General features: G+C 33.3%; 1 protein-coding gene and 1 long non-coding RNA gene across 3 annotated transcripts in view; one reads left to right on the top strand and one right to left on the bottom strand.

The window, feature by feature from the left end:
• The window catches only part of LOC135194927 (uncharacterized), an 89076-nt gene extending 66651 nt beyond the window's left edge, over positions 1-22425 (bottom strand). The window contains exon 1 of the long non-coding RNA XR_010310036.1: positions 22290-22425. This is a non-coding gene — a long non-coding RNA (uncharacterized LOC135194927). The remainder of the gene's footprint in view (positions 1-22289) is intronic.
• LOC135194926 (fibrillin-1-like) overlaps positions 1-23385 on the top strand; it is a 29010-nt gene extending 5625 nt beyond the window's left edge. Inside the window, exons 3-11 of one of the 2 annotated variants that reach the window (XM_064221129.1) lie at positions 10219-10248; positions 10409-10438; positions 12105-12176; positions 15237-15317; positions 16223-16339; positions 20165-20287; positions 21098-21283; positions 22332-22841; positions 23102-23385. In XM_064221129.1, the coding sequence (XP_064077199.1) occupies positions 10219-10248; positions 10409-10438; positions 12105-12176; positions 15237-15317; positions 16223-16339; positions 20165-20287; positions 21098-21283; positions 22332-22519 (827 nt within the window). In that variant the 3' untranslated portion in view covers positions 22520-22841; positions 23102-23385. The remainder of the gene's footprint in view (positions 1-10218; positions 10249-10408; positions 10439-12104; positions 12177-15236; positions 15318-16222; positions 16340-20164; positions 20288-21097; positions 21284-22331; positions 22842-23101) is intronic. The other variant, XM_064221131.1, reaches the window with a different exon arrangement.
• Positions 23386-23785: the final 400 nt, after the last annotated feature.

The raw sequence follows: 23785 nt of genomic DNA, 5'->3' as shown, positions 1-23785 counted from the left end.
AGAGGAAGAAGATAGAATGACCAAAGAAGGAACTACAACCTCCAAAGACGACTATGCCAGATATAGTTGAGCAGAGGAGCAGCCACCGTTTAACGATGGAACGAGTCTTTTAATATATAATGACTCTAAGGTCGTCAAATAATCTGCATCCTTAGAATATGTATATGGAAAAAGTGCTGTTTCTTGACCTCAATTTTACAATTGATAGCATGATTTTTTATATTTGAATGTTCTGGTCTGCTCAATCTTTGTCCCGTTCTAAAACTCAACCCTAAGTGACTGTAATAACGCATCTGCAACAACCTCTTCGTTGATCCAATATAAGTACCAGGACATCCTGGGCATGTAAACTTATATACCACATTGGACCTCATGAAGGGCTGCAGACGGTCCTTGAAGCCAAACAAAGAGCCAATTTTATGGGATTATTAGATATTTTAAATTAATGCACGGTATTTCAGTTTCAATAATTTGTTTCAATTTATGCGAAAATTTGGAGTTAAAAATATAAGGAATTGAAGCATACATGATTTTTTCGGAACATTAAAAACCGGTGTGGCAGGATGAAAATAATTAGTTAAAAGTTTGTTGATGATTCTAAAAACTAAATCCTTGGGAAATGAATTTTGGTGAAAAAAAGTAGTTAAAAATTCAATATCCTTATGAAATATGGCCCAACTGGACGAGTATCTAAGAGCCTATATTACTAAAGTATAGATGGTATTCAATTTAAAAACATGGTTTGGCAAGCACTATAGAAAATTATTTGCAAGACCTGTATAAGTTTTCTTTCTATAAACGGCAGTAGTAAAAACAGAACTAACTCTCGTGATTAAAACATCTAAGAACGGTAAACAATTATCTTTCTCCAATTCCATAGTAAAATTAATGTTAGGGTGTTGCTGATTAATAAAATCTAAAAAACTGAGTGGCCTGCCACTGATACTTAAAAAGAACAAAAGTATCGTCACATCCCTTCTGTAAAACAATGGTTTAAAAGAAGACGGACAACAATCTAAAAATTTTTGTTCTAAAAATGACATAAAAAATTTGCAAATAAAGGTCCTAAAGGAGAAACCCATAGCAACACCATCTACCTGAGAATACAATTTTTGATTAAAAATAAACATAGAATCTTGCACAGCAAGTTCTAGAAGTTGTTTAAAAAGAGACCTAGTAAAACCATGAAAAGTAAAATTGCCATCTGGGAAAACCTTGTTTAAAACAATCTCTATAGTCTCGTTTAATGGAACATTCGTAAATAAAGACTCAACATCAAAGCTTGACATATACAGGTCACCATCTGGACTAACGAGTTGGTTTTGAAATTCATAACCATTCTTTAAAATAAAATGACTTGAAGTATACTCGTTTAAGGAGAGAAACCAAATATTTCGAAATAGAAAAAGAAGGGCTATATACGCTGCCATAATAGGTCTTATAGGAATTCCATCTTTATGAATTCTGGTAGCCCATACAAAATACTGAAAGAAGAACCGGTTACATACAGCTTTTGGTAGGTTTTATCATCAATAATGTTGTCAGTTTTGAATTTCCTTAAAAACCTGTTAATGCGATCTTCTCGTTTATAAATGTCTAAAAAGTTAGATCACCGTGAGCTACAAACTTAGAAGTGTCCGAGAGTATGTCTTCAATCTTATTGACATAATCATTCTTATTCAATAATACAACTCCTTTGCCCTTGTCTGGCTTGCAGATCACTAGGTCCTCACGTTTCCTAAGTGAAAGCAAAAGTTTCAAATCATCTTTTTAAAAAACGGAGTCCACGTAACCTTTAATTGTGCATAAGTCTTATGTATAAGAGCAGCCATTTTTTGTTGTAAATTACTCAAGTTTTTTTCCATATCCAAATTAACAAGTCTTTGAAACAGCACCTCTAAAGGGAAATAAAATCTGGCATAGTCAGGTAATATAGGTAGGGTAAACAAAAATCAAGCCCGAAAGACAGTAAGAATTCTTCCCTTTTGGACAGTACATAATTGGAAAAATTAAATATACATTGGTTTCTCTGGTCAAACTTCGGAATTACAATACCCAAATTCTGCAGCTTCTTTGATGGCGAACAAATATATGGGAAATAAATTCATTTACATAATTATTAAACAATTTCTGAAAGATACACCGATCAACAAAGGACAAGTCATCAAACAAGAGCCTCCTCAAACTGGTGGGTACGGTCCTCGTTAAATTTCTGAATAGCAATCTGTTTCGTAGTAATCTCCTTACGAAGTAGATCTTTCAGGGCTTCTTTGTAGAACTACAGTAGGCGTAAAGGGATGTCTTGTACAGTTTGAATCGGACGAATTTCGGATATACGCCATTTAGCTCGCAGTATTGCAAAAAAATCTAGGTCACATTTTGATTTCTCGAGTTTCAGGGACGTCTTTTCAAGCTTCCTAGCAGTAGCAAGAGTTGCAGCAGGGTAACGGTGTCTCAGCAGTTGTGAAAAGTGATGAATCCCGCGAAGGCGAAGACGGAAAGCAAACAGGAAGACGAAGAACAAGTGTCGAATCATCTCGGGAACAAGTACTATCTGCAGTATGATCCTCAAACATCAATTCAGGAATGCCGAAGACACATGATTGTTTTTAAGAGATTTATTCATAGAAACGTTTCGCACATGACTATGTGCATCATCAGTCTGAAAAATGACAAAATAATAACATTAAAAATACTAAAAATACACAGGATTCTTAAAATGACAATTAAAAACATTAAAAGACTAAAAGACTTTGCCTCTAATTTTAGTCTTTTAATGTTTTTAATTGTCATTTTAAGAATCCTGTGTATTTTTAGTATTTTTAATGTTATTATTTTGTCATTTTTCAGACTGATGATGCACATAGTCATGTGCGAAACGTTTCTATGAATAAATCTCTTAAAAACAATCATGTGTCTTCGGCATTCCTGAATTGATGTTTGAGGATCATACTGCGATAGTACTGGTTCCCGAGATGATTCGGACACGTTGTTCTTCGTCGTTATCCTGTTTTGCTTTCCGTCTTCGCCTTCGCGGGATTCATCACTTTTCACACTGCTGAGACACCGTTACCCTGCTGCAACTCTTGCTACTGCTAGGAAGCTTGAAAAGACGTCCCTGAAACTCGAGAAATCAAAATGTGACCTAGATTTTTTGCAATACTGCGAGCTAAATGGCGTATATCCGAAATTCGTCCGATTCAAACTGTACAAGACATCCCTTTACGCTACTGAGTTCTACAAAGAAGCCCTGAAAGATCTACTTCGTAAGGAGATTACTACGAAACAGATTGCTATTCAGAAATTTAACGAGACCGTTACCCAGTTGAGGAGGCTCTTGTTTGATGACTTGTCCTTTGTTGATCGGTGTATCTTTCAGAAATTGTTTAATAATTATGTAAATGAATTTATTTCCCATATATTTGTTCGCCATCAAAGAAAGCTGCAGAATTTGGGTATTGTAATTCCGAAGTTTGACCAGAGAAACCAATGTATACTTTAATTTTTCCAATTATGTACTGTACAAAAGGGAAGAATTCTTACTGTCTTTCGGGCTTGATTTTTGTTTACCCTCCTATAGACCTGACTATGCCAGATTTTATTTCCCTTTAGAGGTGCTGTTTCAAAGACTTGTTAATTTGGATATGGAAAAAAAACTTGAGTAATTTACAACAAAAAAATGGCTGCTCTTTATACATAAGACTTATGCACAATTAAAGGTTACGTGGACTCCGTTTTTTAAAAAAGATGATTTGAAACTTTTGCTTTCACTTAGGAAACGTGAGGACCTAGTGATCTGCAAGCCAGACAAGGTGGGCAAAGGAGTTGTATTATTGAATAAGAATAAGAAGATTATGTCAATAAGATTGAAGACATACTCTCGGACACTTCTAAGTTTGTAGCTCACGGTGATCTAACTTTTTAGACATTTATAAACGAGAAGATCGCATTAACAGGTTTTAAGGAAATTCAAAACTGACAACATTATTGATGATAAAAACCTACCAAAAGCTGTATGTAACCGGTTCTTCTTTCAGTATTTGTTAGGGCTACCAAAAATTCATAAAGATGGAATTCCTATAAGACCTATTATGGCAGCGGTATAATAGCCCTTCTTTTTCTATTCGAAATATTTGGTTTCTCTCCTTAACGAGTATACTTCAAGTCATTTTATTTTAAAGAATGGTTATGAATTTCAAAACCAAATCATTAGTCAGGATGGTGACCTGTATATGTCAAGCTTTGATGTTGAAGTCTTTATTACGAACTGTTCCATTAAACGAGACTATAGAGATTGTTTTAAACAAGGTTTTCCCAGATGGCAATTTTACTTTTCATGGTTTTACTAGGTCTCTTTTAAACAACTTCTAGAACTTGCTGTGCAAGATTCTATGTTTATTTTTAATCAAAAATTGTATTCTCAGGTAGATGGTGTTACTATGGGTTCTCCTTTAGGACCTTCATTTGCAAATTTTTTTATGTCATTTTTAGAACAAAAATTTTTAGATTGTTGTCCGTCTTCTTTTAAACCATTGTTTTACAGAAGGTATGTAGACGATACCTTTGTTCTTTTTAAGTATCAGTGGCAGGCCACTCAGTTTTTAGATTTTTATTAATCAGCAACACCCTAACATTAATTTTACTATGGAATTGGAGAAAGATAATTGTTTACCGTTCTTAGATGTTTTTAATCACGAGGAGTTAGTTCTGTTTTTACTACTGCCGTTTATAGAAAGAAAACTTATACAGGTCTTGCAAATAATCTATAGTGCTTGCCAAACCAGTTTTAAATTGAATACCATCTATACTTTAGTATATAGGGCTCTTAGATACTCGTCCAGTGGGCCATATTTCATAAGGAGATTGAATTTTTAACTATTTTTTCTTTTTTTCACCAAAATTCATTTCCCAAGGATTTAGTTTTTAGAATCATCAACAAACTTTTAACTAATTATTTTCATCCTGCCACACCGGTTTTTAATGTTCCGAAAAAATCATGTATGCTTCAATTCCTTATATTTTTAACTCCAAATTTCGCATAAATTGAAACAAATTATTGAAACTGAAATACCGTGCATTAATTTGAAATTAATATCTAATAATCCCAGTAAAATTGGCTCTTTGTTTGGCTTCAAGGACCGTCTGCAGCCCTTCATGAGGTCCAATGTGGTATATAAGTTTACATGCCCAGGATGTCCTGGTACTTATATTGGATCAACGAAGAGGTTGTTGCAGATGCGTTATTACAGTCACTTAGGGTTGAGTTTTAGAACGGGACAAAAGATTGAGCAGACCAGAACATTCAAATATAAAAAAAATCATGCTATCAATTGTAAAATTGAGGTCAAGAAACAGCACTTTTCCATATTAGCATATTCTAAGGATGCAGATTATTTGACGACCTTAGAGTCATTATATATTAAAAGACTCGTTCCATCGTTAAACGGTGGCTGCTACTCTGCTACACTATATCTGGCATAGTCGTCTTTGGAGGGGTTGTATTTTCCATTCTTTTGGTCATTCTATTCTTCTTCCTCTGTACCTGAAGGTTGGTGGTTAACAGCAGTTGTTTTTACTTGCCTCTAATTTTAGTCTTTTAAATGTTTTTAATTGTCATTGTTTTAAGAAGGCATCCTGGTATTTTTAGGTATTTTTAAGTGTTAGTTATTTTGTTCATTTTTCAGGAACTTGATGATGCACATAAGTCAGATTGCGAAACGTTTCTATGAAAAATAAACTCTTAAAAACAATCATGTGTCTTCGGCATTCCTGAATTGATGTTTGAGGATCATACTGCAGATAGTACTTGTTCCCGAGATGATACGACACTTGTTCTTCGTCTTCCTGTTTGCTTTCCGTCTTCGCCTTCGCGGGATCATCACTTTTCACAACTGCTGAGACACCGTTAACCCTGCTGCAACTCTTGCTACTGCTAGGAAGCTTGAAAAGACGTCCCTGAAAACTCGAGAAATCAAAATGTGACCTAGATTTTTTGCAATACTGCGAGCTAAATGGCGTATATCCGAAATTCGTCCGATTCAAACTGTACAAGACATCCCTTTACGCTACTGAGTTCTACAAGAAGCCCTGAAAGATCTACTTCGTAAGGAGATTACTACGAAACAGACTGCTATTCAGAAATTTAACGAGACCGTTACCCAGTTGAGGAGGCTCTTGTTTGATGACTTGTCCTTTGTTTGATCGGTGTATCTTCAGAAATTGTTTAATAATTATGTAAATGAAATTTATTTTTTCCCATATATTTGTTCGCCATCAAAGAAAGCTGCAGAATTTGGGTATTGTAATTCCGAAGTTTTGACCAGAGAAACCAATGTATATTTAATTTTTCCAATTATGTACTGTCCAAAAGGGAAGAATTCTTACTGTCTTTCGGGCTTGATTTTGTTTACCCTCCTATAGACCTGACTATGCCAGATTTATTCTTTAGAGGAGGTGCTGTTTCAAAGACTTGTTAATTTGGATATGGAAAAAAACTTGAGTAATTTACAACAACAAAAAAAATGGCTGCTCTTATACATAAGACTTATGCACAATTAAAGGTTACGTGGACTCCGTTTTTTAAAAAAGATGATTTGAAACTTTTGCTTTCACTTAGGAAAACGTGAGGACCTAGTGATCTGCAAGCCAGACAAGGGCAAAGGATTTGTATTATTGAATAAGAAGATTATGTCAATAAGATTGAAGACATACTCTCGGACACTTCTAGTTGTAGCTCACGGTGATCCTAACTTTTTAGACATTTATAAACGAGAAGATCGCATTAACAGGTTTTTAAGGAAATTCAAAACTGACAACATTATTGATGATAAAACCTACCAAAAGCTGTATGTAACCGGTTCTTCTTTCAGTATTTTGTATGGCTACCAAAAATTCATAAAGATGGGAATTCCTATAAGACCTATTATGGCAGCGTATAATAGCCCTTCTTTTTCTATTTCGAAATATTTGGTTTCTCTCCTTAACGAGTATACTTCAAGTCATTGTTTTATTTTAAAGAATGGTTATGAATTTCAAAACCAAATCATTAGTCCCAGGATGGTGACCTGTATATGTCAAGCTTTGATGTTGAGTCTTTATTTACGAATGTTCCATTAAACGAGACTATAGAGATTGTTTTAAACAAGGTTTTCCCAGATGGCAATTTTACTTTTCATTGGTTTTACTAGGTCTCTTTTTTAAACAACTTCTAGAACTTGCTGTGCAAGATTCTATGTTTATTTTTAATCAAAAATTGTATTCTAAGTAGATGGTGTTGCTATGGGTTCTCCTTTAGGACCTTTATTGCAAATTTTTTTATGTCATTTTTAGAACAAAAATTTTTAGATTGTTGTCCGTCTTCTTTTAAACCATTGTTTTACAGAAGGTATGTAGACGATACCTTTGTTCTTTTTAAGTATCAGTGGCAGGCCACTCAGTTTTTAGATTTTATTAATCAGCAAAACAACCCCTAACATTAATTTTACTATGGAATTGGAGAAAGATAATTGTTTACCGTTCTTAGATGTTTTAATCACGAGATGTTGAGTTCTGTTTTTACTACTGCCGTTTATAGAAAGAAAACTTATACAGGTCTTGCAAATAATTTCTATAGTGCTTGCCAAACCAGTTTTAAATGAATACCATCTATACTTTAGTATATAGGGCTCTTAGATACTCGTCCAGTTGGGCCATATTTCATAAGGAGATTGAATTTTTAACTACTTTTTTCACCAAAATTCATTTCCCAAGGATTTAGTTTTTAGAATCATCAACAAACTTTTAACTAATTATTTTCATCCTGCCACACCGGTTTTTAATGTTCCGAAAAAAATCATGTATGCTTCAATTCCTTATATTTTTAACTCCAAATTTTCGCATAAATTGAAACAAATTATTGAAACTGAAATACCGTGCAAATTAATTTAAAATTAATATCTAATAATCCCAGTAAAATTGGCTCTTTGTTTTGGCTTCAAGGACCGTCTGCAGCCCTTCATGAGGTCCAATGTGGTAATATAAGTTTACATGCCCAGGATGTCCTGGTACTTATATTGGATCAACGAAGAGGTTGTTGCAGATGCGTTATTACAGTCACTTAGGGTTGAGTTTTAGAACGGGACAAAGATTGAGCAGACCAGAACATTCAAATATAAAAATCATGCTATCAAAATTGTAAAATTGAGGTCAAGAAACAGCACTTTTCCATATAGCATATTCTAAGGATGCAGATTATTTGACGACCTTAGAGTCATTATATATTAAAAGACTCGTTCCATCGTTTTAAACGGTGGCTGCTCCTCTGCTACACTATATCTGGCATAGTCGTCTTTGGAGGTTGTAGTTTCCTTCTTCGGATCATCTCATCTTCTTCCTCTGTACCTGAAGGTTGGCGTAACAGCAGTTGTTTTTACTTTGCCTCTAATTTTAGTCTTTTAATGTTTTTAATTGTCATTTTAAGAATCCTGTGTATTTTTTAGTATTTTTAATGTTTTATTATTTTGTCATTTTTCAGACTGATGATGCACATAGTCCATGTGCGAAACGTTTCTATGAATAAATCTCTTAAAAACAATCATGTGTCTTCGGCATTCCTGAATTGATGTTTGAGGATCATACTGCAGATAGTATATATATATATATATATATATATATATATATTATATATATATATATATATATATATGTGTGTGTGTGTGTATATATATATATAATATATATATATATATATATATATATATATATATATATATATATATATATATATATATATATACTAAACATCTCCTTCCATTTCCTCTCTCTGTATATGATACAAATTCCATCATTTTATTTAACCTATTTATTCATTTATTCTCTTCGTTTTACAGTTGACAAGTTTATCATTCATATCCCCTCCGGCCTTCAAACCACGAATTAATAATAATATACCTGCTAACCTTTCACGTTTTCAGTCGTATTAAATCATATATATTTACTCGCTGATTTCCATGACAGTGATGTATTATTATTGTTATTACTATTATTATATTATTATTATTATCACTTAATCTGGGATTAAGGCTACAAACTACTTTGTTGTTGTTCTTGCTGTTGTTCTTTTTGGGGGTAGGAAAGGCCTATGAAAGCCTGGAAAAGGTCTGAAAAAGATGCTTCGCGTTGAGTTAAAGATACAGAAATCTTAGGATAGGATATTTATGATTTATTTATTAGAAGGAAAATGTAAAAATGTAAAAATTAGTTAAAGATACAGGAATCTTAGAATAGGATATCTGTGATTTATTTATTAGAATGAAAATGTCAAAAATTATCTAAAGATACAGGAATCTTATGAATAGGATATCTACGATTTATTTATTAGAATGAAAATGTAAAAAATGATTTAAAGATACAGGAATCTTAGGATAGGATATCTGTGATTTATTTATTAGAATGAAAATGTAAAAAATGATTTAAAGATACAGGAATCTTAGGGTAGGATATCTGTGATTTATTTATTAGAATGAAAATGTAAAAAATGATTTAAAGATACAGGAATCTTAGGGTAGGATATCTGTGATTTATTTATTAGAATGAAAATGTAAAAAATGATTTAAAGATACAGGAATCTTAGGATAGGATATCTGTGATTTATTTATTAGAATGAAAATGTAAAAAATGATTTAAAGATACAGGAATCTTAGGGTAGGATATCTGTGATTTATTTATTAGAATGAAAATGTAAAAAATAATTTAAAGATACAGGAATCTTAGGATAGGATATCTGTGGATTTATTTATTAGAATGAAAATGTAATGATTTAAAGATACAGGAATCTTAGGGTAGGAGATCTGTGATTTATTTATTAGAAAGAAAATGTAAAATATGATTTAAAGATACAGGAATCTTAGGATAGGATATCTGTGATTTATTTATTAGAATGAAAATGTAAAAAATGATTTAAAGATACAGGAATCTTAGGGTAGGATATCTGTGATTTATTTATTAAAATGAAAATGTAAAAAATTAAATGATGTGCATGTTAACCAGTAAAGAACAATTATTTCTGATAAAATATAGCATATTTATTTTAATTTTCGTTGGTGAAACGAAGCGCTATTTGACCATAGATTTTAGCAGGCAGCCCGAGTAACCTGGAGGTCGGATGATGCCTTTTTGTTATTATTATTATTATTATTATTATTATTATTATTATTAATCATCTCTCTCTTGTTATTTCAGAGCTCCATCGAAAGGTATCAGCCATAACAGGTCAGTAAATCGCTGAGAATCAAATCGTCCGAATAAATAAACCAAATATTTTGAGAAATTTTTTGTGCCACAAAAAACTGTAGGTGGGATTTCTCGGTATGAAGTTTTAATTAACCTCTCTTTCTTTTCCCTTTTTTTATTAACTCTTCCCATTCCACAGAGCTTCAGAAGAGGATGACGTCGATGGAAGGTGAGTGAATGTTTTTTGTTCAGTGTCAAATAGTATTATCATTATTAATAAAAATTTATGTCTCATTTCTTGAATATATTTCTCATGCGATAATTATGTATACTGATTAATGTCGTCTTATGTGGCTGCCCTAAGTAAAGAACATTTGTGTAAATCATATATATTGGAGTAAATCATGCTTGCGCTGATATCTTATGTTTTTATGTCGTCTCAAAAGGTTTCTCGTTTCATATGCTGAAACGTACATGTATCTAGAGCACATATACGGTAAGATATGCTATGTCCTGTCCACCTAAGACATACACGCACACACACGCACGCACACACACACACACACACACACACACACACACACATATATATATATATATATATATATATATATATATAATATATATATATATATATATGATCAAAATTCTTCTGTTTAAACACGATAAGTCTCAATTATAGGCCCATTAAAACACTCTGTTTTCAAGCTAAGAAATACTATATTTCGCAGGACTAACGTTCACCCTTACATCCAGCCAATAAAAAAGCCACCACAACATACAAAACATGCACACATACACATGTATGCATACATATTTAATGCATATACATACATACATACATACATACATACATACATATACATACATATATATATATATATATATATATATATATATATATATATATATATATATATATATATATATATATAGTTATTTATTCAACTTGAAAGTGTCACAGTATCAACATCAATCATTCGCTCGACTGCCCTGTTACATAATTGCACTTGGCGCTGAAAAACCTACGTAGACAGGTCAAAGTGCATGGCCTTACCCCCTAAAGGTCATGACCAATCAACCTGTTCAGTGCAAAAGACATGATTAAGAGCAGGAAATGACACGACGACATAACATCTAATTGCATTGGATGGCCAAATCCACGACGCTTTTCTCTAACGTGGGATGCCTGGTAGATTTCAGTGCAAAAGAATATGATATATATATATATATATATATAATATATATATATATATATATATATATATATATATATATATATATATATATACATCAATAGTTAGGAGAGGACTGAAGAAAGTCAGATAGAAGAGAAGAGAATATAAACGAAGGGACAGTAAAACGAACGAAAGGGGGTTGCAGCTAGGGGCCTGAGGAATCCCGCAAAGAACCTTGAGCACAGCCTACAGTATGCAACGTAACGCTCACTGACGGCGCTAACCCCTCACTCTCTTCTAAGGGGATTCATCCATATATTTCACTAATTACTCAATCGTTCGATCGCTTATTCTTCAGTTTATCACGTTTATTTTTGATAAAGTCGGTCACGTAGTATCTGATAAAGACACAATATTTTTATTTTTAACAAATTCTTTTGTCTTTTTCTCCTCTTAACATATTCTTTCGTCTACTTCTAAATTTCTACTTTACTTCCTTTTCAATCATTCATGCATCGTCACTTATCTCGTTTATTTGCATAATCCATCATTCTCATTAAAATGCTCCTGGATTTTGACAAAGGAACGTTGAGGAATTCTCATTTATTCATCGTCTCATTCCTTCCTGTTTTATTCATCTATTTATTTATTTACTTATTTATTTATTTATTTACTTATTTATTTATTTATTTATTCATTTATTCATTTATTCATCAGAACAGCTCGCGGAACTCAAAGACTACGCCAGGAGAGAAGAGGTCGAGTCGTTCTTCAACAAGACTGAGACAGGTATATAAGGAAATTATGCTTTCGCGTCTAGATAATAATTCTGCTTTTCTGGCAGTTACCCGTTGAGGGCGGTATCTAGTGTGCGTGTATGTGTGTGTGTGTGTGTGTGTGAGTGTTATAATATAGTATATATATATAAATATATATATATATATATAATTATATATATATATAGATATATATATATATATAGATGCATTTAATAAATATATATAATATATAAATATAGTATATATATAATATATATATATATAATTAAATATATATATAGATATATATATAAATATATATAGTATCTATTATATATATATATATATATATATATATATATAAAATATTATATATTTAATATATATATTATACATATATATATATATTAATATATCTATATATAATAAATATATTTATAATACATATATAAAATATCTTATATTAATATCATTATTTAGATATAGATATATATATAAATAATATTATATAGAGTAATATATATATATATATATTATATAGATAATATTATATATATTAGATATCTATATAGATTATATATACATAAGATATATATATAGATATATATATATATTATATAATATATAAATATATATTCTATAATATTCATTAATACATATATATATAATATATTATTATATAATATATATATATGATATTATATATTGCTACTTTCAAAATGCATGTTTTCCCCTCTTTGAAAATGTCATGTTAGGATTGTGCAACATTTTTTTCAGATTCCTAGATAGCTTAGAATAGGATGTTTTAAAATGTGTGTTCAGATTTCGCATTAACGTCTTGTAAAAGAATATATATATAACGTAAAGAGAGAGATCCTTGTCTTTTAAAAGCTGCAAATGTTTTAACTTTTATGTCAGCACTTAAGATTAGAGTCTGCAAGATCCGTTTGCTTCCCTGCTCTGTCAGCGCGTTTGATAGCGAGCTCGTTGTCATCAAAAACATGTCAATCTTAATTAATCGTTTACCCTCCGTTTCAATCGGGTACGTATCTGTTGAGCAGCTTGTATGGTACGTGTATATCTTTGTCAAGTCCCACGTGGATGGTTGCACATTATGTGTGTAAGATTGCGTCAGATTTCAGAAAACTTTCTGGAAGCTTTCGTACCCAGAACGTATTTGTCATCTGCCTAGCCCAATTTCTGCAAGGAAGAGTTTTCATTCGATCTTAAGACCTCGAGGCAGTTAGATCTCCCTCTCTCTCTCTCGCTCTCTCTCTCTCTCACTTGACATCGAGATTAGATTAACGTAACGTAAATTTGGTCACTCATAACTTGTGAGAATTCTATATTTGATATTTCTTAGAATTTATTAGTTTATTTAATTTCTTTTGTGGAATCTGAAACAAACATTCGTAACGGTCGCCTGGTTTTTTTTGTGAAAGTGTAATATACAAGAGAAAGAAAGAAGTTGGTATACCAAAAAAGGTAGTGTGTTATATTTTTATTAGTTGCAACTAATAATGGATAGGGAGTGTGTTTAACTAATAACGGATAGGAATTGTGTTTAACTAATAATTGATAGGAACTGTTTGTCTGTTCACGAAGGTTTGGTAAAAACTGTTGGTTAAAGTGCTTGAATGAAAAAGATTTACATTTTACACATTGCTGATATTTTTTGTGTTTGTGTCTGTTCCATTGTTTGTGCACTTATTCATTTTCTTATTGAAGTGTGTCTTTTTGTTTTATATTTTCATTTACATTCACCATTTAATTGACTTAGTTATTTTCATTGCTTTATCATTGCACATTTAATTAAATTTAACACTTGTGAATTAATTTCAAATTTTCAATTATTGCCTAACACTTTTGAATTTTGATTGAATTAATTTTCTTGAATTTGTGATAAATTAATTTTGATTTAATTTTACTTAATTGATCAAGAATTAATTAAACTTTACTTTGTTTTCAAGTAACAGTAATTTTCCCTGATATTGTGATTTCACTTATAAATTTTGAATTTAATAATAAAATTTTTGTATTTAAAAATTTTTATAAGTGTTTTCTTTATCTTACACAGTATAAGTATATATAATTATGATTATATTTATGTTAGGTAGAAACATAGAGTGGTAATTGATTTGCTTTCCTTCAATTTAATTGAAGTGACTTAGAACCAGGGAAGTACTATAGACTTCTGAAATCAGGGGAAATACTTAGAGTTTTTGAAAGTTGTTGATGGAGGGTGATGCCCTTTTGATTAATTAATTTACTTACAAGATTACCCTCACACTTGTTTTGATGACTTAGTCTGATTTTCTGCAATACTGGTAAGTGTTAAGGGATCACTGTTGCCTTTAGTGTATTCAGTCGTTTAAACGTGTTATGAGGGTTCAGGTGTCTGGCTTTTGTGAGGTAATAATTGATAAATGATAACCAGATACTTGGCACTTCGTAACAATATATATATGCATACATATATATATATATATATATATATATATATATATATAGATATATATCATATATATACATACATACTATTATACATATCGTAGTTATATATACATAAGTATATATATATATATTATATATATATATATATATATATATATATATATATATACATATATATATATATATATATATATATATATATATATATACATATATATATGTGTGTATATTATATAATATATATATGTATATATTTATATATATATATATATATATATATATATATTATACATATGAATCTATCATATATATATATATAGATATATCCATATATATATATATATATATATATATACAAATATTATATATATATATATACCACTATTACTATATATAAATATTTATATATATATTATACTATAATATTATAATATATATATATATGTATATATATTGTAAATATGCATAAAAACACAACATACATATATAGTTTAATGGACACCCACATCCTCTAATCATAAAACCCTTGACATCCCATTCCCCTGCTGCATACAATAAGCTCTGAATATTACTCTCAGTTACGTACATAGCTATACAATACCAAAAGCTACCCTCACCATTCAAATCTGTCTTGCAGAGCTACGCAAAATAGGCGACGCTCTCCATAAGTGTTCGACGGTGGACCAGGTGTCAGAATTTCGCGACATCATGCAAGCGGTAAGAATCATTTGTACTTTTGTTCAATACAATATACAGACAGTATTGTAATGTAGCATGAGGTAATTTTCCAAGTTCCATATATTAACGGCTCACCTGAACAGTTTAAATACATAATCAGGACAGCTGAGAATAATGGGAGTCTGATTTTGGCAATAATTTTTGGTTGATCAAATATAGCTAATTTGTAATTATAAATAGTTTAAATTCATTACAGGTCAATGAAGAAATATAACTGCCAGTTAATCATATATCTATATATATATATATATATATATATATATATATATATATATATATCAAATACACTGAATATATTTCTGGACAATGAGGAATAATGGGAGCCTGATTTTGGCGATCATTTTTGGTTGATCAAATATACCTAATTTGTAATTTGAAATGGTTTAAATACATTACAGGTCAATGAAGAAATATAACTGCCAGTTAATCAAATATATAACTAATTTATATTAAATATACTTAATATATTTCTGGAGAATGAGGAATAATGGGAACCTGATTTTGGAAGTAATTTTTGGCTGATCAAACACCTAATTTATGATTAGAAATTGTCTGGATACATTACAGGTCAATGAAGAAATATAACTAATTTATATTAAATACACTGATTATATTTCTGGATAAAGATGAATAATGAGAGTTAGGTTTTGAAAATGATGTTCAGCTAACCAAATATCTAATTTATGATTAGAAATAGTTTGAATATATCTCAGGACAATGAGGAATAATAATTTAATTTAAATTGAATTTGCAGTTGATTAAATACCTAACTTATGATAACAATTCAAGTAAAAAATAACGAGAATTTAAAATTAATTTCTAGTCAATCCAAAAGCTGATTTATGCTAGACAGACAGACTAATATACTGATATTATCCCCACCAGACGAATGCAAGGAAGATACCCACGAATGCAGTGAGTTTGCTCTGTGCAACGACAAACTGATGAAGTACCACTGTACCTGTTTACCTGGATATTACGGAGACGGTTTCACCTGTCAAGGTAATGACTGCTAATTTGTGACGTTGCAAAGAACCTCCAGTAATGTTTACAAACGCCTAAATGAGGTACAGAAGCCTGATGGTCAGCTCATTCTGTCATCATCATCATCATCATCATCATTATTATTATTATTATTATTATTATTATTATTATTATTATTATTATTATCTTTTTTTTTTTTTTTTTTTTTTTGCTCTATCACAGTCCTCCAATTTGACTGGGTGGTATTTATAGTGTGGGGTTCCGGGTTGCATCCTGCCTCCTTAGGAGTCCATCACTTTTCTTACTATGTGTGCCGTTTTCTAGATCACACTTCTTCTGCATGAGTCCTGGAGCTACTTCAGCCTCTAGTTTTTCTAGATTCCTTTTCAGGGATCTTGGGATCGTGCCTAGTGCTCCTATGATTATGGGTACGATTTCCACTGGCATATCCCATATCCTTCTTATTTCTATTTTCAGATCTTGATACTTATCCATTTTTTCCCTCTCTTTCTCTTCAACTCTGGTGTCCCATGGTATTGCGACATCAATGAGTGATACTTTCTTCTTGACTTTGTCAATCAACGTCACGTCTGGTCTGTTTGCAGTATCACCCTATCCGTTCTGGATACCATAGTCCAGAGGATCTTTGCCTGATCGTTTTCTATCACTCCTTCAGGTTGGTGCTCGTACCACTTATTACTGCAAGGTAGCTGATGTTTCTTGCACAGGCTCCAGTGGAGGGCTTTTGCCACTGAGTCATGCCTCTTTTTGTACTGGTTCTGTGCAAGTGCCGGGCATTCGCTTGCTATGTGGTTTATGGTTTCATTTTTCGTATTGCACTTCCTACATATGGGAGAGATGTTATTTCCGTCTATCGTTCTTTGAACATATTTGGTTTTTAGGGCCTGATCTTGTGCCGCTGTTATCATTCCTTCAGTTTCCTTCTTTAGCTCTCCCCTCTGTAGCCATTGCCATGTGTCATCGCTGGCTAGTTCTTTAGTCTGACTCATGTATTGTCCGTGCATTGGTTTGTTGTGCCAGTCCTCTGTTCTGTCTGTCATTCTCCTGTCTCTGTATATTTCTGGGTCTTCGTCTACTTTTATTAGTCCTTCTTCCCATGCACTCTTTAGCCATTCATCTTCACTGGTTTTCAGATATTGCCCCAGTGCTCTGTTCTCGATGTTGATGCAGTCCTCTATACTTAGTAGTCCTCTCCCTCCTTCCTTTCGTGTTATGTTTAGTCCCTGTCCGTATTGTCTTGGTGTAGTCCTCTTTGTGTATTGTATATGTTTCCTGGTTTTCTGATCTATGGTGCGGAGTTCTGCCTTCGTCCATTCCACTATTCCTGTGCTGTATCTGATTACTGGCACTGCCCATGTGTTTATGGCTTTTATCATATTTCCGGCGTTTAGTTTTGACTTTAGTATCGCCTTGAGTCTTTCCTGATTGTGTTCTTCATCTCTTCGTGTTTTATATCCCCTCCTTCCATTATTCCCAGGTATTTGTAGCCTGTTTCATCTATGTGTTTGATGTTGCTCCCATCTGGTAGCTTTATCCCTTCAGTTCTCGTTACTTTGCCTTTTTGTATGTTGACTAAGGCGCATTTTTCTATTCCAAACTCCATCCTGATGTCCCCAGATACAAACCTTACAGTCTGGATTAGGGTATCTATTTCCTTGATGCTCTTACCATACAGCTTGATGTCGTCTATGAACATCAGATGGTTGATTCTGTTGCCTCTTTTCTTGAGTTGGTACCCGGCATCCATCTTCTGTAGTACTTTTGTCATGGGAATCATGGCTACTACGAAGAGTAGTGGGGACAGTGAGTCGCCCTGGAAGATCCCTCTCCTGATATTAACCTCTTGCTAGTCTTATTCCAGAGCTTGTAAGTATTGTATTCCAGTTGCGCATTGTATTTTGAGGAAGCTGATGGTGTTTTCTCTGCCCCATATATTTTCAGGCATTCTATTAGCCATGTGTGTGGTATCATGTCGAAGGCTTTCTTATAGTCTATCCATGCCATGCTTAGGTTGGTTTTCCTTCTCCTACTGTTCTTCATTACCATTTTGTCTATCAGGAGCTGGTCTTTTGTGCCCCTACACTTCCTTCTGCAGCCTTTCTGTTGGTGGGGGATGGTGTTTGTCACCTCTAGGTAGTTGTATAGCCTTTCACTGATGATACCTGTCAGTAACTTCCACATTATTGGTAGGCAGGTGATAGGCCTGTAGTTACGGGCTTATATTGCCCTTACTCTTGTCTTTTGTACTAAGGATGTTCTTCCTGTGGTCATCCATTTGGGTGCATGGTGATTTGAGATACAATACTGGAGTTGTTCTGCTATTATTATTATTATTATTATTATTATTATTGTTATTATTATTATTATTATTATCATCGTCATTTGCTGGAAGAAGATCTTCACTAATACAGGTTTTATTGAAAACAATGGCTGCTTCAGCCGCGTTTATTTTGTAAAGAAATTTTTCTCTATTCTTCTTATTACTGACTTTTCTTCTGTACTCAACCTGGCTTATTAAAACGCCAAATGTGGGATTCATGAAAAAAAAACGTAGTATTTGTCAAACTGAATGTATTATACAAAATGCAGTGCAAACTGCATTTTGTATAATATATTCAATTTTGATAAATACCATGTTTTTGACATGAATCCCTCATTTTGGCAAATAAACGCGGCTGGAATAGCCATTATTTTCCATAAAACCTAATTAATAATAATAATAATAAGAATAATAATAATAATAATAATAATAAATAATAATAATAATAATAATAATAATGAATAAATTATTATTTATATTTTATATTATTATTATCATATATATTATGAATATATATATATTAGATATATATAAATATTATATAGATATATTTTTTTTTTTTTTTTATTTTTTTTTTTGCTTTATCACAGTCCTCCAATTCGACTGGGTGGCATTTATAGTGTGGGGTTCCGGGTTGCATCCTGCCTCCTTAGGAGTCCATCACTTTTCTTACTATGTGCGCCGTTTCTAGGATCACACTCTTCTGCATGAGTCCTGGAACTACTTCAGCCTCTAGTTTTTCCAGATTCTTTTTCAGGGATCTTGGAATCGTGCCTAGTGTTCTTATGATTATGGGTACAATTTCCACTGGCATATCCCATATCCTTCTTATTTCTATTTTCAGGTCTTGATACTTATCCATTTTTTCCTTTTCCTTCTCTTCAACTCTAGTGTCCCATGGTATTGCGACATCAATGAGTGATACTTTCTTCTTGATTTTGTCAATCAACGTCACGTCTGGTCTGTTTGCACGTATCACCCTATCTGTTCTGATACCATAGTCCCAGAGGATCTTTGCCTGATCGTTTTCTATCACTCCTTCAGGTTGGTGCTCATACCACTTATTACTGCAAGGTAGCTGATGTTTCTTCTACAGGCTCCAGTGGAGAGCTTTTGCTACTGAATCATGCCTCTTTTTGTACTGGTTCTGTGCAAGTGCCGGACATTCGCTTGCCATGTGGTTTATGGTTTCATTTTTCGTATTGCACTTCCTACATATGGGAGATATGTTATTTTCATCTATCGTTCTTTGGATATATCTGGTTCTTAGGGCCTGATCTTGTGCCGCTGTTATCATTCCTTCAGTTTCCTTCTTGAGCTCTCCCCTCTATAACCATTGCCATGTGTCTTCGCTGGCCAGTTCTTCAGTCTGTCTCATGTATTGTCCGTGGATTGGTTTGTTGTGCCATTCCTCTGTTCTGTTTGTCATTATTATTATTATTATTATTATTATTATTATTATTATTATTATTATTATTAAGTCCCTCCTTCGCTCTTTGCAGATGTGAATGAATGTGCAGAGGGCAACTTCGCCTGCAACAGAAACGAAATTTGCGTCAACACCCAAGGTAGCTACCAGTGCATATGTCGAGACGGTTTCATGAGGATCAGAAATTCGTGTCAAGGTAAACCAACCACATATACGCAAACATAAATAGCGTAGCGATAAAGTAAATAAGTGACCATTCCTCCATTCAAAATCATGGCTTCTTTAATAGGAATGGAGTGGAATATGACATTTAGGACAGAGGCCTGAGTTGTGACTGGAATAGGGATGGAGAGGAATATGAAATTTGGGCCAGAGGCCTAAGCGCTCTGACCTACCACGAGGTCATTCAGCGCTGAAATGGAAATTGAGAACAAAACAGGTTTGAAAGGTGTAACAGGAGGAAAACCTCGTAATTGCAATATAAAATAATTGTTAGAAGAGGTTGGAAAGTAAGATGGAAGTGAATATGACTTTAAAATATTTATTCAGCCAATTAAAGTGTAGTTTCATTCCGCCAAAATTTTTCGAATAATGATGGAAAACGTAAAATTTAATCCTACTTTCTTAGTTTGTGCCGCTAAATTTATCTTATTTCTTATAATATTTTCAAACACTTCGTACGTTAATGAATGAAGTTTTATGAAGGTCGAAATAATTATGAAAAACGTAAAATTTTATCTTACTTTCTTAGTTTGTGAAAGTATTGACATATCGCTGCTAAATTTATCTTATTTCTTGCAATATATTTAAACACTTCGTACGTTAATGAATTACATTTCTTATGAGGGTCGAAATACCCTTTATTGAACCGCGAATATTCCCATTTCCTTCCACATATATAAAAAATATTTACGTTTATCTTAACGATTCCCTATGCCCCAACAAAGCCCCGAGAGTAAACCTAGAAATCACTTTAATTTTCTCTAACTTTCTCCTCCATTTCCAGACATGACCTGCACGAGTCCCTCTCTATTTCTACCCACGCTGGGCTGCATCACCCCGGTCTTCACCAGAATGATCTGGGAGCAGGCTAGGGGCATCTGCGAGGCCATGGGCAAGAGGCTCCTTCAGGACATTTCGGAAGGCGACCTCGAGACGCTAGGGCGCTACTTCGGGCCTCTGATGGAAGACAGTAAGTCTAGGAGGTTCTTGTGGCTGGAAGTCTTGGTCTTGTACAGTAAGTCTAGTTCTTGTAGACTTAAAGTCTAAGGTCTTGTATACTTAAAGTCTAAGGTCTTGTGACTCAAGTCTAGGTCTTGTATAATACTTAAATTCTAGGCCTTATGACAGTAAGTCTGTGTCTTGTGGTAGACTAAATCTTGTGACAGTAGGTCTATGACTAGTACCAGTAAGTGTAGGTCTTGTGAGGTAAGTCTAAGTTTTGTGACTTCAAGTCTAAATCTTGTGACAGTATGTCTTGTGATTGTAAGTCTAAGTCTTGTGACTGTAAGTCTAGGTCTTGTGATATCAAGTCTATGTCTTATGGCAGTAAGTAAGCCCAAATCTTGTGACCGTAAGTCAAATCTTGTGACAGTAAGTCCAGGCTTTTTGACAACAAGTCTAAATCTTGTGACAACAAGTCTAAATCTTGTGACAACAAGTCTAAATCTTGTGACAGTATGTCTAAATCTTGTAATTGTAAGTCTAGGTCTTGTGACAACAAGTCAAAATCTTGTGACAGTATGTCTAAATCTTGTGAGTGTAAGTCTATGTCTTGTGACATTCAGTCTAGGACTTGTGACAGTAAGTCTAAATCTTGTGATAGTAAATCTAAGTCTTGTAGACTTCTTCTGACATTCAGTCTAAGTCTTGTAAATGTAAGTCTATGTCTTGTGATATTCAGTAGGTATTGTGACAATAAGTCTAAATCTTGTGACAGTATATCAAAGGTCTTGATAGTAAACCTAGGTATTGTGACAGTAAGTTTAAGTATAATAATTAAAATTTTTCGATACCTGCTTCCCTAAATTATCATAAATGTTTACCTTTTCAAACGTAAATTCAAGTGTTAAAATCATCCCACTCAGCCACCAAGAGATACTGGCTAAGTGGATGAAGTCACTGACACCCACGTGGTTAGAATTTGCCGCGGGTATATCAAATACACTACCGAACAACTGACCAATTCATTTACTCACCATCTCTTCCTCGGCCACTCCTAAATGCGACCTCCTTTCCAGGTCCTCAACCCTGGATAGGCCTAAGGGATTACCGGTGGATCTCCAGCGAGGAGGAAGTCCCTGAAGACATATGGGCCGAATCCACCCCGGGAGGAGGCTGCGGGAACATCGATCTCAGGCCCACCAAATTGGGCGTGTGGGACGGGGGCTGTGAATTCGAAGACTACGCCCTGTGTCAGTCTGTTTGATTCGGAGCCGTTGGTGAATCTGTTCGGAGAAATGAAAGGAGATTACGGTGACACTTTAACTCAACAGACATGACTTTTGTACTTATCAGCTACAATGGGGTACAGTGACACCTCAATTTACCGGACATGACTTCTGTATTATCAGCTACAATAGGATACAGTGACAGCTCGACTTAAGAGACCTGACTTCTGTACTTATCAGCTACAATAGGGTACAATAGTATTATGATTTTTTTTCTATGATACCATTATAGTTGTCACAAATATTTCCATAAAAAATACTTAGCACTGAATGTTTATTTCAAAGTAAACGTTAGTTTAGGTCAGGAACTATACTCTGTTTTTTTTTCATCTGTCCACCCGCCTGTGGTGTTTTTGTATGGCAACACTGCGTCCCGGGGCTTTAGATAGTCACATTCAGCTTACATTCAACGATTATAATAATATCCTATTTCGAATATTAACGGTGTAATTCGCATACAGTAAATTATTAAAACACTTTTCAGTTTGCAATGTACACCCAGATATCCATAAGAAAATACTTAGCACTGAATGTTTATTTTAAAGTAAACGTTAGTTTAGGTCAGGAACTAGTATATACGGAATTGCTGTTAACTGTAAAAACATCTGGAAAATGCTCAGGTTTAGGCCATCATACAGTGTCTTAGTAACCTAGTATCTTTGTAACCTCGTTTAGGCCATAATACAGTGTCTTTGTAACCTATCAGAAAACCAGACCCCAAACCCACCCACCACACCCGCCAAAGTGTCTGTTAATTTGAAATGTTACTGTATCAGGTATCGTTTAGTTACAACGATGCTGAATATCTCTTATCCCTGAAATAAAATAATCCCACATTCAGTTATCCGAGACTATGATAACTCATCTGCTTTCTCTCCTCCTTTTTAAACATGATATATATTCGATTATGATCATAGAACTGATCTGAACTGAGCATAGAACTTAGGCCAAAGGCCAAGCACTGGAACTATGAGGTCATTCAGCGCTGAAACGGAAACTGACAGTAAAAGGTTTTAAAGTTGTAAGAAGAGGGGTTGCAGCTACGGACCGAAGGCTCGCTGCAAAAAACTTAAGTAATGCCTACAGTACACCGGAAAAGAATAGCACGGTAATATAAACTCTCCTGCATAGACGAAATAAGGCCACTACTATATGATAAACAACTTTGGTACGTAGTATATCAGTTTCGAAGTCAAAACTTGAAATTTAGATATTCCTCCAAAGATCAGAAGACTTTCTGATAC

This window comes from Macrobrachium nipponense, chromosome 15, assembly GCF_015104395.2.
Source record: "Macrobrachium nipponense isolate FS-2020 chromosome 15, ASM1510439v2, whole genome shotgun sequence".
In the NCBI taxonomy this organism is placed as follows: domain Eukaryota; kingdom Metazoa; phylum Arthropoda; class Malacostraca; order Decapoda; family Palaemonidae; genus Macrobrachium; species Macrobrachium nipponense.
Note: the sequence above shows the minus strand (reverse complement) of the source record. Positions and strands in the feature narration are given on the sequence as shown.